Source organism: Heterocephalus glaber, unplaced genomic scaffold (assembly GCF_053883595.1).
Source record: "Heterocephalus glaber isolate CG9 unplaced genomic scaffold, H.glaber_assembly_v1.0 deba00001442, whole genome shotgun sequence".
Taxonomy (NCBI): Eukaryota; Metazoa; Chordata; class Mammalia; order Rodentia; family Bathyergidae; genus Heterocephalus; species Heterocephalus glaber.
Window position 1 is genome coordinate 24,360,972 of NW_028258296.1, and position 10,633 is coordinate 24,371,604.

General features: G+C 37.5%; 1 protein-coding gene and 1 long non-coding RNA gene across 2 annotated transcripts in view; one reads left to right on the forward strand and one right to left on the reverse strand.

Moving 5' to 3' along the window:
- Positions 1-7,991, forward strand: part of LOC147827644 (uncharacterized) — a 46,787-nt gene extending 38,796 nt beyond the window's left edge. Inside the window, exons 2-5 of the long non-coding RNA XR_015451965.1 lie at positions 5,515-5,697; positions 6,020-6,071; positions 6,150-6,274; positions 7,850-7,991. This is a non-coding gene — a long non-coding RNA (uncharacterized LOC147827644). The remainder of the gene's footprint in view (positions 1-5,514; positions 5,698-6,019; positions 6,072-6,149; positions 6,275-7,849) is intronic.
- The window catches only part of LOC101698564 (guanylate-binding protein 5), an 11,353-nt gene extending 2,707 nt beyond the window's left edge, over positions 1-8,646 (reverse strand). The window contains exons 1-9 of the mRNA XM_004841310.3: positions 8,460-8,646; positions 7,832-7,959; positions 6,567-6,676; positions 6,122-6,318; positions 5,545-5,787; positions 4,159-4,439; positions 3,127-3,339; positions 1,807-1,909; positions 1,359-1,540 (exon numbers count right to left, since the gene is read on the reverse strand). Coding sequence (XP_004841367.2) covers positions 1,359-1,540; positions 1,807-1,909; positions 3,127-3,339; positions 4,159-4,439; positions 5,545-5,787; positions 6,122-6,318; positions 6,567-6,676; positions 7,832-7,959; positions 8,460-8,646 — 1,644 coding nt within the window. The remainder of the gene's footprint in view (positions 1-1,358; positions 1,541-1,806; positions 1,910-3,126; positions 3,340-4,158; positions 4,440-5,544; positions 5,788-6,121; positions 6,319-6,566; positions 6,677-7,831; positions 7,960-8,459) is intronic.
- Positions 8,647-10,633: the final 1,987 nt, after the last annotated feature.

Genomic DNA, 10,633 nt, shown 5'->3' on the forward strand with positions numbered 1-10,633 from the left:
TTGAGGTGATACTCTTACGTGAAATAAACAGGACACACATGTGTAAATACCATGTAGTTTCTCTGGTGTGAGAAATTGAAAGTGTAAATAAGGACTCAAAGGTATAATAGATAATGTGAAAGAGGAAGAAAAGGGGCAAAGGGGTAGGGGAAGTGGGTGGGGTAGGAAAAAGGAAAGAAGGGAATGGAAATAATATGAGAAAATGAAAAAATGGAAACAAAGTCTTTGTAAATAGGGAGGGGTGGAGGGGTTGAAGGGAGGGCAGGGGAAGGGGAAAAATAAGAACCAAGAGAGATAATGTAAAGGTGCAGATTTCCAATGATGAATGTCATTATATTGTATATCTAAAATGTACCAATAAAATAAAATTAAAATTTGAAAAAAAAAAGCATCCAGGTGACATTCAGCATCAGGTGAGGCATCTGAGCCTTATATGAGGATATGTTCCAAGTCACCATACTTTTAGAGACAGAAGCAGAGATCAAATACTACAGGTTCCCCATCCTGCCCTTTGGGAAAGAGCTGCAATTTCAAGAATGTCTTAGAGTAGCTGCTGAGCAACCAATACCTGCAGGTAGGCTGGAAATCCAAGGGGAAGGGTTAAGATGTTGATTGTCTCAGGAGGCTGCTCACAGAGGAACTTCATACCAGGCTTGCAAGGGCAGCAGTGCTCTGTTCTCCCACTCACTGGGATGGCAGTTTTGACACCTTAAGGGCTGTGTGGTAGGTCACTTTGAGACTTAACTTGCCTCATCTGAAACCTGGGGCACACTGGTTCTGCTCCCCAGCAAATAGATTTAGATGTGAACAAGAGCTACTGCTACTCAAGCAATGTTAAAACTAAAAGACTGGGTGTAACAAACTGCAAGTTAAAGTTTTTCAGAACAAGAGATGATCAAGAGAAGGGCAGGAGCAAAGATACAGCAACAAGAAATTAATGTAACAAAGTATCTATAATCAAGTCAAAACATTTTACAGAGCAATTACCAAGTTTAAAGACTACTATGGGGCTGAAATGCCTTATTTTTAATTTATCAATGTATAGTACTTACTCTTTACCAAATACCATTCTGGACACAAGTATTAATGCGTTTAATTATTACACTAACCTTACAAAATATGTACCACCTCTGTCTCCATTTTGCATGAGAGGAAAACAAGGCACAGAGGGAAGCGAGAACTTGCCTAAACTGCGTATTTGGTAAGTGGTGCCTGAGTTCACCCAGCAGTCTGACTGCAGAGTATTTGGCTTGAGCTACAAGTTATGCACCTCTCCTCTTTGCCAAAGGCTCCTGCTCTCCTGCTTACAGAGAGAGGAGAGATGAGTACAACCCTGAGGTGAAACAATTGATAACTACCTGGAGCCGACGTTCCTGTTCCCTTTGCTGCTGTGCCAGAAAGTTTGCTCTTTCTATCTCCATCTGTCTCACTTGCTGCTGATGGAGCCTCTCCTTCTCCTCCACGATTCGCTGATTCTCCCTGGCAATGGCCGCCAGTCTTTCAGCTCTGGCCCTTTGAGCCTCTGCTCTCCGCTGGGCCTCTGCAAAGAAGAAGGAAAATGACAAACTTCTCTCAGATTACCTTCCTTCTGCTTCCCATCTTGCTATTCTAACTCCATAGGTAAAATTCCCTGGAGTTATTTTTACTTTCCAGATATCCAAATTTTAGCTGACTGTGCCATACGCAGGTAAGGGATCTTTGCAATTCTTGCCTTAGATTAATGATCTGGGGCGATACAGGTCACATTTATTTTTAAATTTGCAGAGATTTCTTGTATGTCTTGCGTTGCTTCCATTTCCCTCTTACCTTGCCTCTCCTTTTCCTTGGCGGTGAGAGCCTGGTCTGTTTGTAGAATTGCATCACTCACAGACTGCTTAGACTTTAAATATTTCTGCAGCTCTTCTTCAGCCTATGGCCCCCAAAAAATGCAGTTACAACTAAGAAAGGGTGATTATAAATGACTTTAGATTTTTCCTCAAAGCATCTCTCCCTTCTAGGAGATGGTCAGCTAGCACCTGGTGGAACTGTCCGTAAGCGTATTCTGTCCCAGGTATGGGCATGAGGCATGCTGTGCCAATCACAGCACCCATTTGCCACTAGATATTAAAAAGCTGCTTGCAGATGAAAAAGTTCTGCATCTTAGGTGTTAAATGGCGAATATGTCTGAGAGTGGTGGTGCATGTCTGTAATCCCAGCTACTCAGGAGAATGAGAGTCAGGAGATAACAAATTTAAGGTCAGCCTAGACAATTTAAGAAGACCCTGTCACAAAACAAACAAACAATGAAACAAAAACACACAAAAAGCTACGTGTAGCTCAGTGCTAGAGTGTTTGTCTGGCATACACCCTGGGTTGTTCAATTCTTTTTTTTTTTTTTTTTTTTGTACTGAGGATCGAACTCGGCACCTTGAGCTTGTGAGGCAGGCAGTGGAACCACTGAGCTAAATCTTGGGCCCTTGGGTTGTTCAATGAGAGAGAGAGAGAGAGAGAGAGAGAGAGAGAGAGAGACTGACTAACATGAATGCAGGCTGGAAATGAGATGCTGTATCTCCTGGGGACTTAGGGCATTAAAGAGGGGTTGGGCCCAGAACTGGGATGTCATCTTTGTTGCCATATGGGTTGAACCTGGTTGAAAATGAAGCCAAGTCAGGAAAACTGAACAGAAAAATAAAGAAAGATCTAGGGAAAAAAAGAAAGGTGGAAAATTAATGACATTTAAGTCTTAAATTTATGTGTACTCGAAACTGAATTAAAACCTTTGAAGCTTCTGTCCTATGCAGCCAAAAAAAAAAAAAAAAAAAAGGGTCCTTTGTTGTATTGAGTATTTTTTTTCTTGGTACTGGGGATCGAACTCAGGACCTTGCACTTGCAAGGCAGGTGGCATGTTGTATTGAGTATTAATGGTTACAATAAAATTTTGATTACGGTAATGGCTCATTTTAATCTCACAACTATGCCAATGTACATGATTACATGATTTCCCATTTATATTCATTCAATGAATGAATAACTCCTAGGCAGAGACACAAACCTCATTCTTAGGCCTATATAGGTGTTTTTATTCTTCAATGCTTTTTTTCAAAAGGAGGCCATCTTTTCCATAATTAATAGATAAACTAAAGATACCTGTATTCCTTTCCCAGGCTCCTGATAGTACTTTGCCTTCAGCTCTTCCCTTTTCTGAAGGAAGAGATTATGGCCTCCTGGCCTAGAATAAATCCCGAACATCATGGCTTCTTCCAGAGGACAAAAAATGTTCTGAAGTAAAGCTGAGCAACGTTTTGAAGAGGCTTCCTTGTTCTGCTTGCAAATATCTGTTTGCTTTGCATCTAGTAGGGTCTTCAAAGGGACAAAAACCCATGGTGATGTTAACAAAAATTCAGTATTTCCAGAAATTGTTTCCAAAAAGAATCCATTTTTCTATAAATTTAATGGAATATAAACAAGACTGTGTCTTTCCAATCAAACCTGGAAAAGTTCTGAGGATGATACTGTATAAAAAATAACTTTTAGTTTTGGATTAGAAACCACTTTCTCTTTATTTTTCTCCTTAGATGTAACCTTATGACCACATAACCCTTAGCCTTATGCCCAAGTATTAAATGCAACTTACTGTTTTACAACATTTCTGCTTTTAGTGTTTTTCCACCTTCAATGAAAGGGAAGAATTGAGTAATTTAACTAGAATGGTATTAGATTATTCTATTAAACTTGGATACATTATATTTTAGTAGATAAAAATGGTGATTCTGTTTGACTAATAAGGCAGTAAAGTTAATATTATAAATACAATTTTAAGAGAATAGAATCAATTCAAGCTTGCTCCATGGGTATAACAATGAATATGAGTTGTGTCCATATGTGGAAACTTCAAAATCTAAACAGTCTACAGCCATGATGGCGAACATTTTAGAGCTTTCAATGATACCATCAGCCCGCTGCAGGACGAGTATCATAGGTTCGCCACTACTGGCCCTATTTATATGTCTGCTTGTTTTCAGAATAGAAGTGATATTATAGATATATAAGTAACTACCATTATTTTCTAGTCTAGTAGAAACTTTTAATTAATTAAGTCCTGTTTTACCATTCATAGAAATATTTGCCTTTTATGAAAGTTACTGTCCAGGAACTAGAACAAAAAATATTAATAATTACCTGTAATTCCTTCTGGAAGCTTTGGTCCTCATCCTTGAAAGAGTTCTTTGTGAATATTTCCATGGCCTCCCTCTCACAGGCCCTGTGCAGCTCCAGCAGCTCCTGGAGGGTTTCTGTGGGCAGCTGCACCTTCTGGCCCATCTGCTGATCATAGTGGGCCAAGGCCTTCTGCACTGCAGCTGAGTTTTCTCTCTGGGCCAAGGCCAGGACTGAGTTCTTGATGCAGGGCAGATCCCCACTGTTGATGGCATTGACATAGGTTTGTGCCAGGCTCTCCAGACCTTCATAGAGGAAGAGATGTTTATGCTGTTGGTGCAGAGAGTCTATGATCTATTTGACTAGTTCTCACAATGTCAAGTTAGTAATTCATTGACTAAAATTTTTCAGCATTCTGGGCAATAGTCAAGTGGCCCAGATAAGATCTTTTGGAAAATTATATGATTACAAAACCTGGTCTTTCCTTCTTCTATTTTTTTTGATACCGGGGATTGAACTCAGGACCTTGCATTTGCAAGGCAGGTGGTGGAACCACTGAGCTAAATCCCTGGCCCTCTGGTCTTTCCTTCTTTAGGAAAAAAACATAGTGTTCAAAGAAGAAAATAGGAAAAAATCTCAAGACATATGTGACAGTTCACATAACATAGCTCTCCATAAACAAATGAGATTATAAAAAAAGTCATGCATACTTGATTCAAATGCTCTAGACCTCTGGGTTTTTAATCTTTCCTTTCTTTCCCTTTTCTTCAGTTTTCCATTTCCTTCAGAATTTCCCTTTCTCTTTTATTTTATTATGGTAAAGTCAGCATGGAGAAAAATAAGCAATTTTAAAGGAAGTTTGTCTTATTCTTTGCTGGAATTTCTCTGTTTCAGTGCTCTGTCAATTTATTCTCAATTTCCACCTTAAATATAGCAATTATTTACAGAATTCTGAGACACAGAGTTTTTAGGTAAAACTAGAACATGAAGTATGCTTAGATATCTTTTAGGAATCTAAGCAAATTGAGTCTTTGTATATTTGTATCAACCATGTTCTCTTTCTACCAGGAACATGTATGCCTTATTCACTTTTTGCCTATCAAAACTGTGACACATAATGCAAACCCAAAATGTTTGTTGAACAAATGCTGCCAATCAATGTGGATTAGTCTAGTTCAACAGTGGAACACTATCTTCATTTTTTTCCCAATTTTATATAACTTTAGGCATTACTAAAATATAAAATACTAGAAATATTTTTCTTATCCATTAAAACTTTATAAACATGTGGCACATGATTTTCATGGTGATAATTACTTATGCATTTGTCACCATTGGTCCTACAAGGAGACTCATGTCTTTCTTATACTTTACATCGAGTTGAAGAAAATTACCTAAACAGATACTCACGAGGTCCATTGACCGTGATGCCTCCTGGAAGAATCTTGGCTGTGGAGTGGCTGAAGACATAAGAACAGAATTCTCCCACTTGTTGCACAAACTCAGGATACAGCTCATCATCATGCAGCTCCTCAAGCCGGGCAAGCTTCTTCTTCTCAGCGGGTGAGTCAAAGATAAAGCATTTCTTTCTTGGAAAGAACTTCTTTATACACAGACGGGGCAAATTGAAATTTTGAATTCTCTCATTGCTACCTGGAGAAGAAAAAATAGAATTTTAGTATAAAGTTAGTGGTCATTATTTGCTCAAATAAATTTCCTTTCCCCTAATGTTACTTAGTAATATGCCTTTGTAAACCCTGAGGAAATAATCAGGGAAAGGAAGAAAAAACAAAATTTGATCCAAAAATAGATATGTGATATAGTTTAATATTGAATCGATTAGTTTATTCTAAATTATTAATATTTATTATTTGTTTTGTAAAAGAGTTAAGTGGATAAATATGGAAAAGAAGACATCCAGCCACCTACAATAAGAGGTAATTTGTGGGGTTATTTTTTTCCTTTTTCCAAACCAAAATGCCCTTACCTTCTTTGACCATTAGTGAATTTTCCAGGTACTCATCTGGTGTGATGAGTTTTCCTTCTGCTTCCAGACCCAGGTAGAAATCTCTCAGAGTCCACACTAAGTTTGGAAAGAAGCTCACTAAGTCAGCAGCATCTTCAACCTCATTAAGTTCAGGTGAGTTCCTTGCCCTGAGCACATCTGTCAGTTCTGTCACATTGCTGAGATGCAATTAAGGAAATTTGCAAAAATAGGAGAGCATCAAAGCCCACGTTTTATTTCATGCCTCCCCAAGCCTGTATTTTTTCTCTAGCAGTCAAATTCTAGCAGTAAATATAAAGGCTCTTTTTGTTGTACTTTTGATGTTTATCATAGTTAAATTTTTGTGATTCACCAGATTCCACAGCCTTATAGCTAGTGAACAGAGATTTCCCTGGCTTTGCTGCCATCCTGCACCACAAAAGGATACTGCAGTAGGTCGATAGCACCCTGGTCAATGTTGTTCATGGTGTTGTATACAAAGGTGCTGCTCAGCAGGATCGCCAGTGCAAAGATCTGGGCATCATTTGTATCATCAACCTAAAAGTCGGAACAAATTTCTCTTATCTCATGGCATTCCCAGATGAGCAATCATGACAATAAGATCCTGACATATAAATATTAAACAACACAAAAGTCATTGTCAGACACATGAACTTTGTGTCAAAACTATAAGTGATTTTATACTGATCCGTTTATTGTTAACTCACTAGTTTCTATTATAACTGCTGCTAGATATTTGCAATATGAATAGTCAAAGATAATTGGGTAACCACAGTACTTAAAATCAATGTTTTCCAGGGTCTAAAATAAAAATGGCCTATATACATGATGTATATATGTTTTATTGAGTAATTACCATCCACAAGGCAGTCCACATTACTGATCTTATCTATTGCCAAAAACAATGCTGTAAGCTGTTTATAATTACTACTACATCTTGTAGAGGAGAAAATGAAGTTGAAATTATGGCTTTTCATTGTTGAATGTTAGCAAATCAAAAGAAAAATTTTAAAAAACATAAAAAACAATGGATATTCAAGAGAAATTTCTGTATCTGTGCAAGAATCAGCCTGCGTCAGCTCACAAAAGCTAATTGTATACATCTCTTTCCAAGTCTGAATGTAGTGACCTCACTTTGGTAGACTGAAACCAGTTATGATTGGAGGGTTTAGGAAATGGTACTGGTAAACATCAAGACATTTTTCTCAATGTAGCTGGTTGTTAAACACCAACATAGACTAGAAAGGCCCATGTGTTCAGAGTTTAATGATTTGGATAAGACTGAAGAAAAATTAAATTTCAGGGATAATTATTTTTGTCAAAGTCAGAGAGCTACAAGTACTAGAGATTTGAACTGAAGTTGGCCTAACGCAGAGCCTTAGCCTATGTTCTTTTTTGTAAGACTAGGCTTGTAGCAGTGATTTTATCTCCAACATCTGTATGCATCTAGGAATTACTTAGCTCAATATAAGGATAATTCTTCCAGTATTGATTCTGCCTTGTAAATATATGTTCTCACTTCAGCCTTCCTAAATCTCACTATCAATAACAGGAAGGAGAAAAGGGCGTATACCTTGTTCAAGAAGAAGTACAAATTTAGGAAAAAGCAAAAGCAAAACCAAACCCAAAACTCCCTGTGTAAAGAACTTCACAGATGAGGATATTAATTAAAAAATAATCTTTCTTCTTTACCTTCTCTATGTCTCCCAGACCTTCGGTGTCAAGCAGAACTAGGGTGTGGTCTGGCTTCTCAGGATGAGGCACACACCACATCCAGATCCCCTTGGTGTGGGCCTGCAGCGTGGAGCCAACAGAAAACCCTGCAAAGGGAAGAGGAGAGGTTGTCATAGACAAGGTGTCTGGAAATTGGGTTCTTTCTGGATAATTATTATAGTGATTAAGCAAAGCAAGAAGAAGAGATTGCAGAAAATACAAGTATTGATCTGAATTTCAATAGATGAGTGAGGAAATAATATCAAATAAAATAGTTTGGATTTGATAGGGTTTTAATTATAATATCATGGTACTAAAATTTTAAGTTTATGTATATGGAAATTATTTTATTGATGTCTTATTCCTTATGAGGGGAACATGTGTTTTCCCAAGGAGCTCTTAAGGCAAACAAAATAAAATAAAAAATGAAGTTATATGTCAGGGATAGTGAGCTACCTTTTATTTCCCAGGAGATAAAATGATTAATCATGGCCCAAGCACTGGCTATCAATATGCATCTCCAACTTTTTTCTCCTTACATCCCCGTGCTGTATGGTGACATCATGGGTAGACAGTGGCCCAGCAGAGCTTTGTTGGTGGCACTCACCCTTTTCCTTCCCAGCCAGCTTGTTCATCAGGTAGGATTTGCCTGTGCGGTAGAGGCCCACGATAGCCACCACCACGACGGGCTGGGTGATGGCAGACAGGATCTTCAGAGCTTCTTGCTTAACCACTAGCTTCTCTTCAGTGTTTTCAATGAGGCACAGTGGCTCTGGCATGATCTCTGGGGCCATGTCTAAGATGAGTCTATGTCTGCCAAGGAACACATGGGATGGGATGGAATTTCTAGTGTTTCAGCAGAGAAAGCTCTTTTGCCTACTAAACCTGGGAATACACTATTCGCTAGCATGGCCTAAGTTTCTTAAGAAATTTAAAAATAAAATAACTAGAAGAAGCAAAGAGGGAAACAATAAAATAGGTTCTAGGCCCATTCATAGGCTTATATATGAGAATTTGGTAGACATAGAGAAATCTATTTTCTGAGTATCAGGTACTTATGGTTTGAATTTAACTCATCTCATTGGTTTAAGTCTTACCTATGTTCCTTAGTTGATCTTTTACTATCATTGTTATATTATACTTGTTGCTTTTTTCTTTTATTAGGTATACATCAAGCCAAACTGCCTTTCATTAAATACTGCCAGGCCATTATGTAACACTATTTAACAACTCACAGTCATTTACTTCTTACAGCTGTGCCTTTTAAAGAATTCTCTACATAGTTATTAGTGTCTGATATTAAGCCAAAGCTTCAAAGCACGATCATTTTATAATTGGCTGAATGAGTAAAAAAAAAAAACTTTCTTAAAAAAACTTCCTTCCTGCACTTAATCATTTATCTTCTACTTCTAAGCACTAATTCCTGTAACTTGAAGAGTCCATAGTAAAATATTTTTTAAGCTATATGAGATATAAGCAAATGCTTGCTTTTCATAAAAAGTTCCTTTCATTTATGATTATTTACTATAGAAGCTAAAGTATACCACCTGCTTGACTTCATTTTTTTTATAGAAATCTAAAATAAAAAGATCTATTCTTTTCACCATCAGAAATTAAAAACTGTGGGCTTCTTAATTGTTGTTGCCTTTGGTGTTTTTAACAGTCATGAAGACCTATTCTCTCCTGTTTCTCGTAGCCATTGCCCTGTACATCATTCTAATGACAGATAAGAAAGAAACAGTTTGGGAGCTAATAATAGGAAATCCATTTGCAAATGGCACAGCCCTAGACATGGTAGTTAGAAAATACCCAGTGGAAATCTGACCCCGAAAAAGACAATTCAACAATGAATTTAGAACTCAAATGCCAAGTGTCTTTTCATTCTAATCTACTTTTAATACAACTTTTATAGCTTATATTTGAGGAATTCTGGTTACTTAGTTTGTATATAGTATGCGCTAGAATCAGTTTTACATTAGAAAGATGTGGAAACATTGCAGCGTGGTCTCCAATAATTAGCCAGGAAATCAAAAGATACATTAAGTTAAATCTATAAGGAGATATTGGGTCTTGTGAACTCTTGTGTTTTAGAATGATGCCATTTATGGGGAGGAAACTAAGCTACGTGAGTTTTCAGACTTCCTTATTAATAATATTAGTGCTGTGTATCTCAATTAATAATATTATTTTATATTTTATCCCAGATGGTATCTGGATAGTATCTTTAATGCTTTTAAAGGAGCCAACTCTCTAAAATATCTTTGCATATTAAATGTGTTCAAAATACATATATAACTGTTACTCTGTCACTTATAACTCAGCCTACAGTGTGTATTCTAGTATTATAGACAACTAAGTTATGTAGAAATATTATAGGCAGTCTTAGAGTGCTGGGCCCTTGAGGGGGTCAGAAGATACAGAAGATGATAACGCATTACAACTGTGGCCAGAGGTGCATTTGTTGGAGGCCAAGATAAAAGTGGAATGGTCAAGCCTACACATCTCCCCAGGAGATAAGATAAATCGTATCGCTATGTCCAATAAAGTCTAGATGGACATCAGTCACCTTGGTGGGTGACTAAGACCACCTGATTCATCCCTTCCTAAAAAGTCTTTGTTCTTTCCATGTATATTTGCTACATGACCTGCTTTCCCATTGAATCAATATTACCTAAGCAGCTATACTTGTAATCTTATTGGTTGATCATAGTTTTGACCCACACTGTGCCCACCTTGTGATTTTTGTACCCACCTCATGATTTTGCTCTATAAAACTTCCTT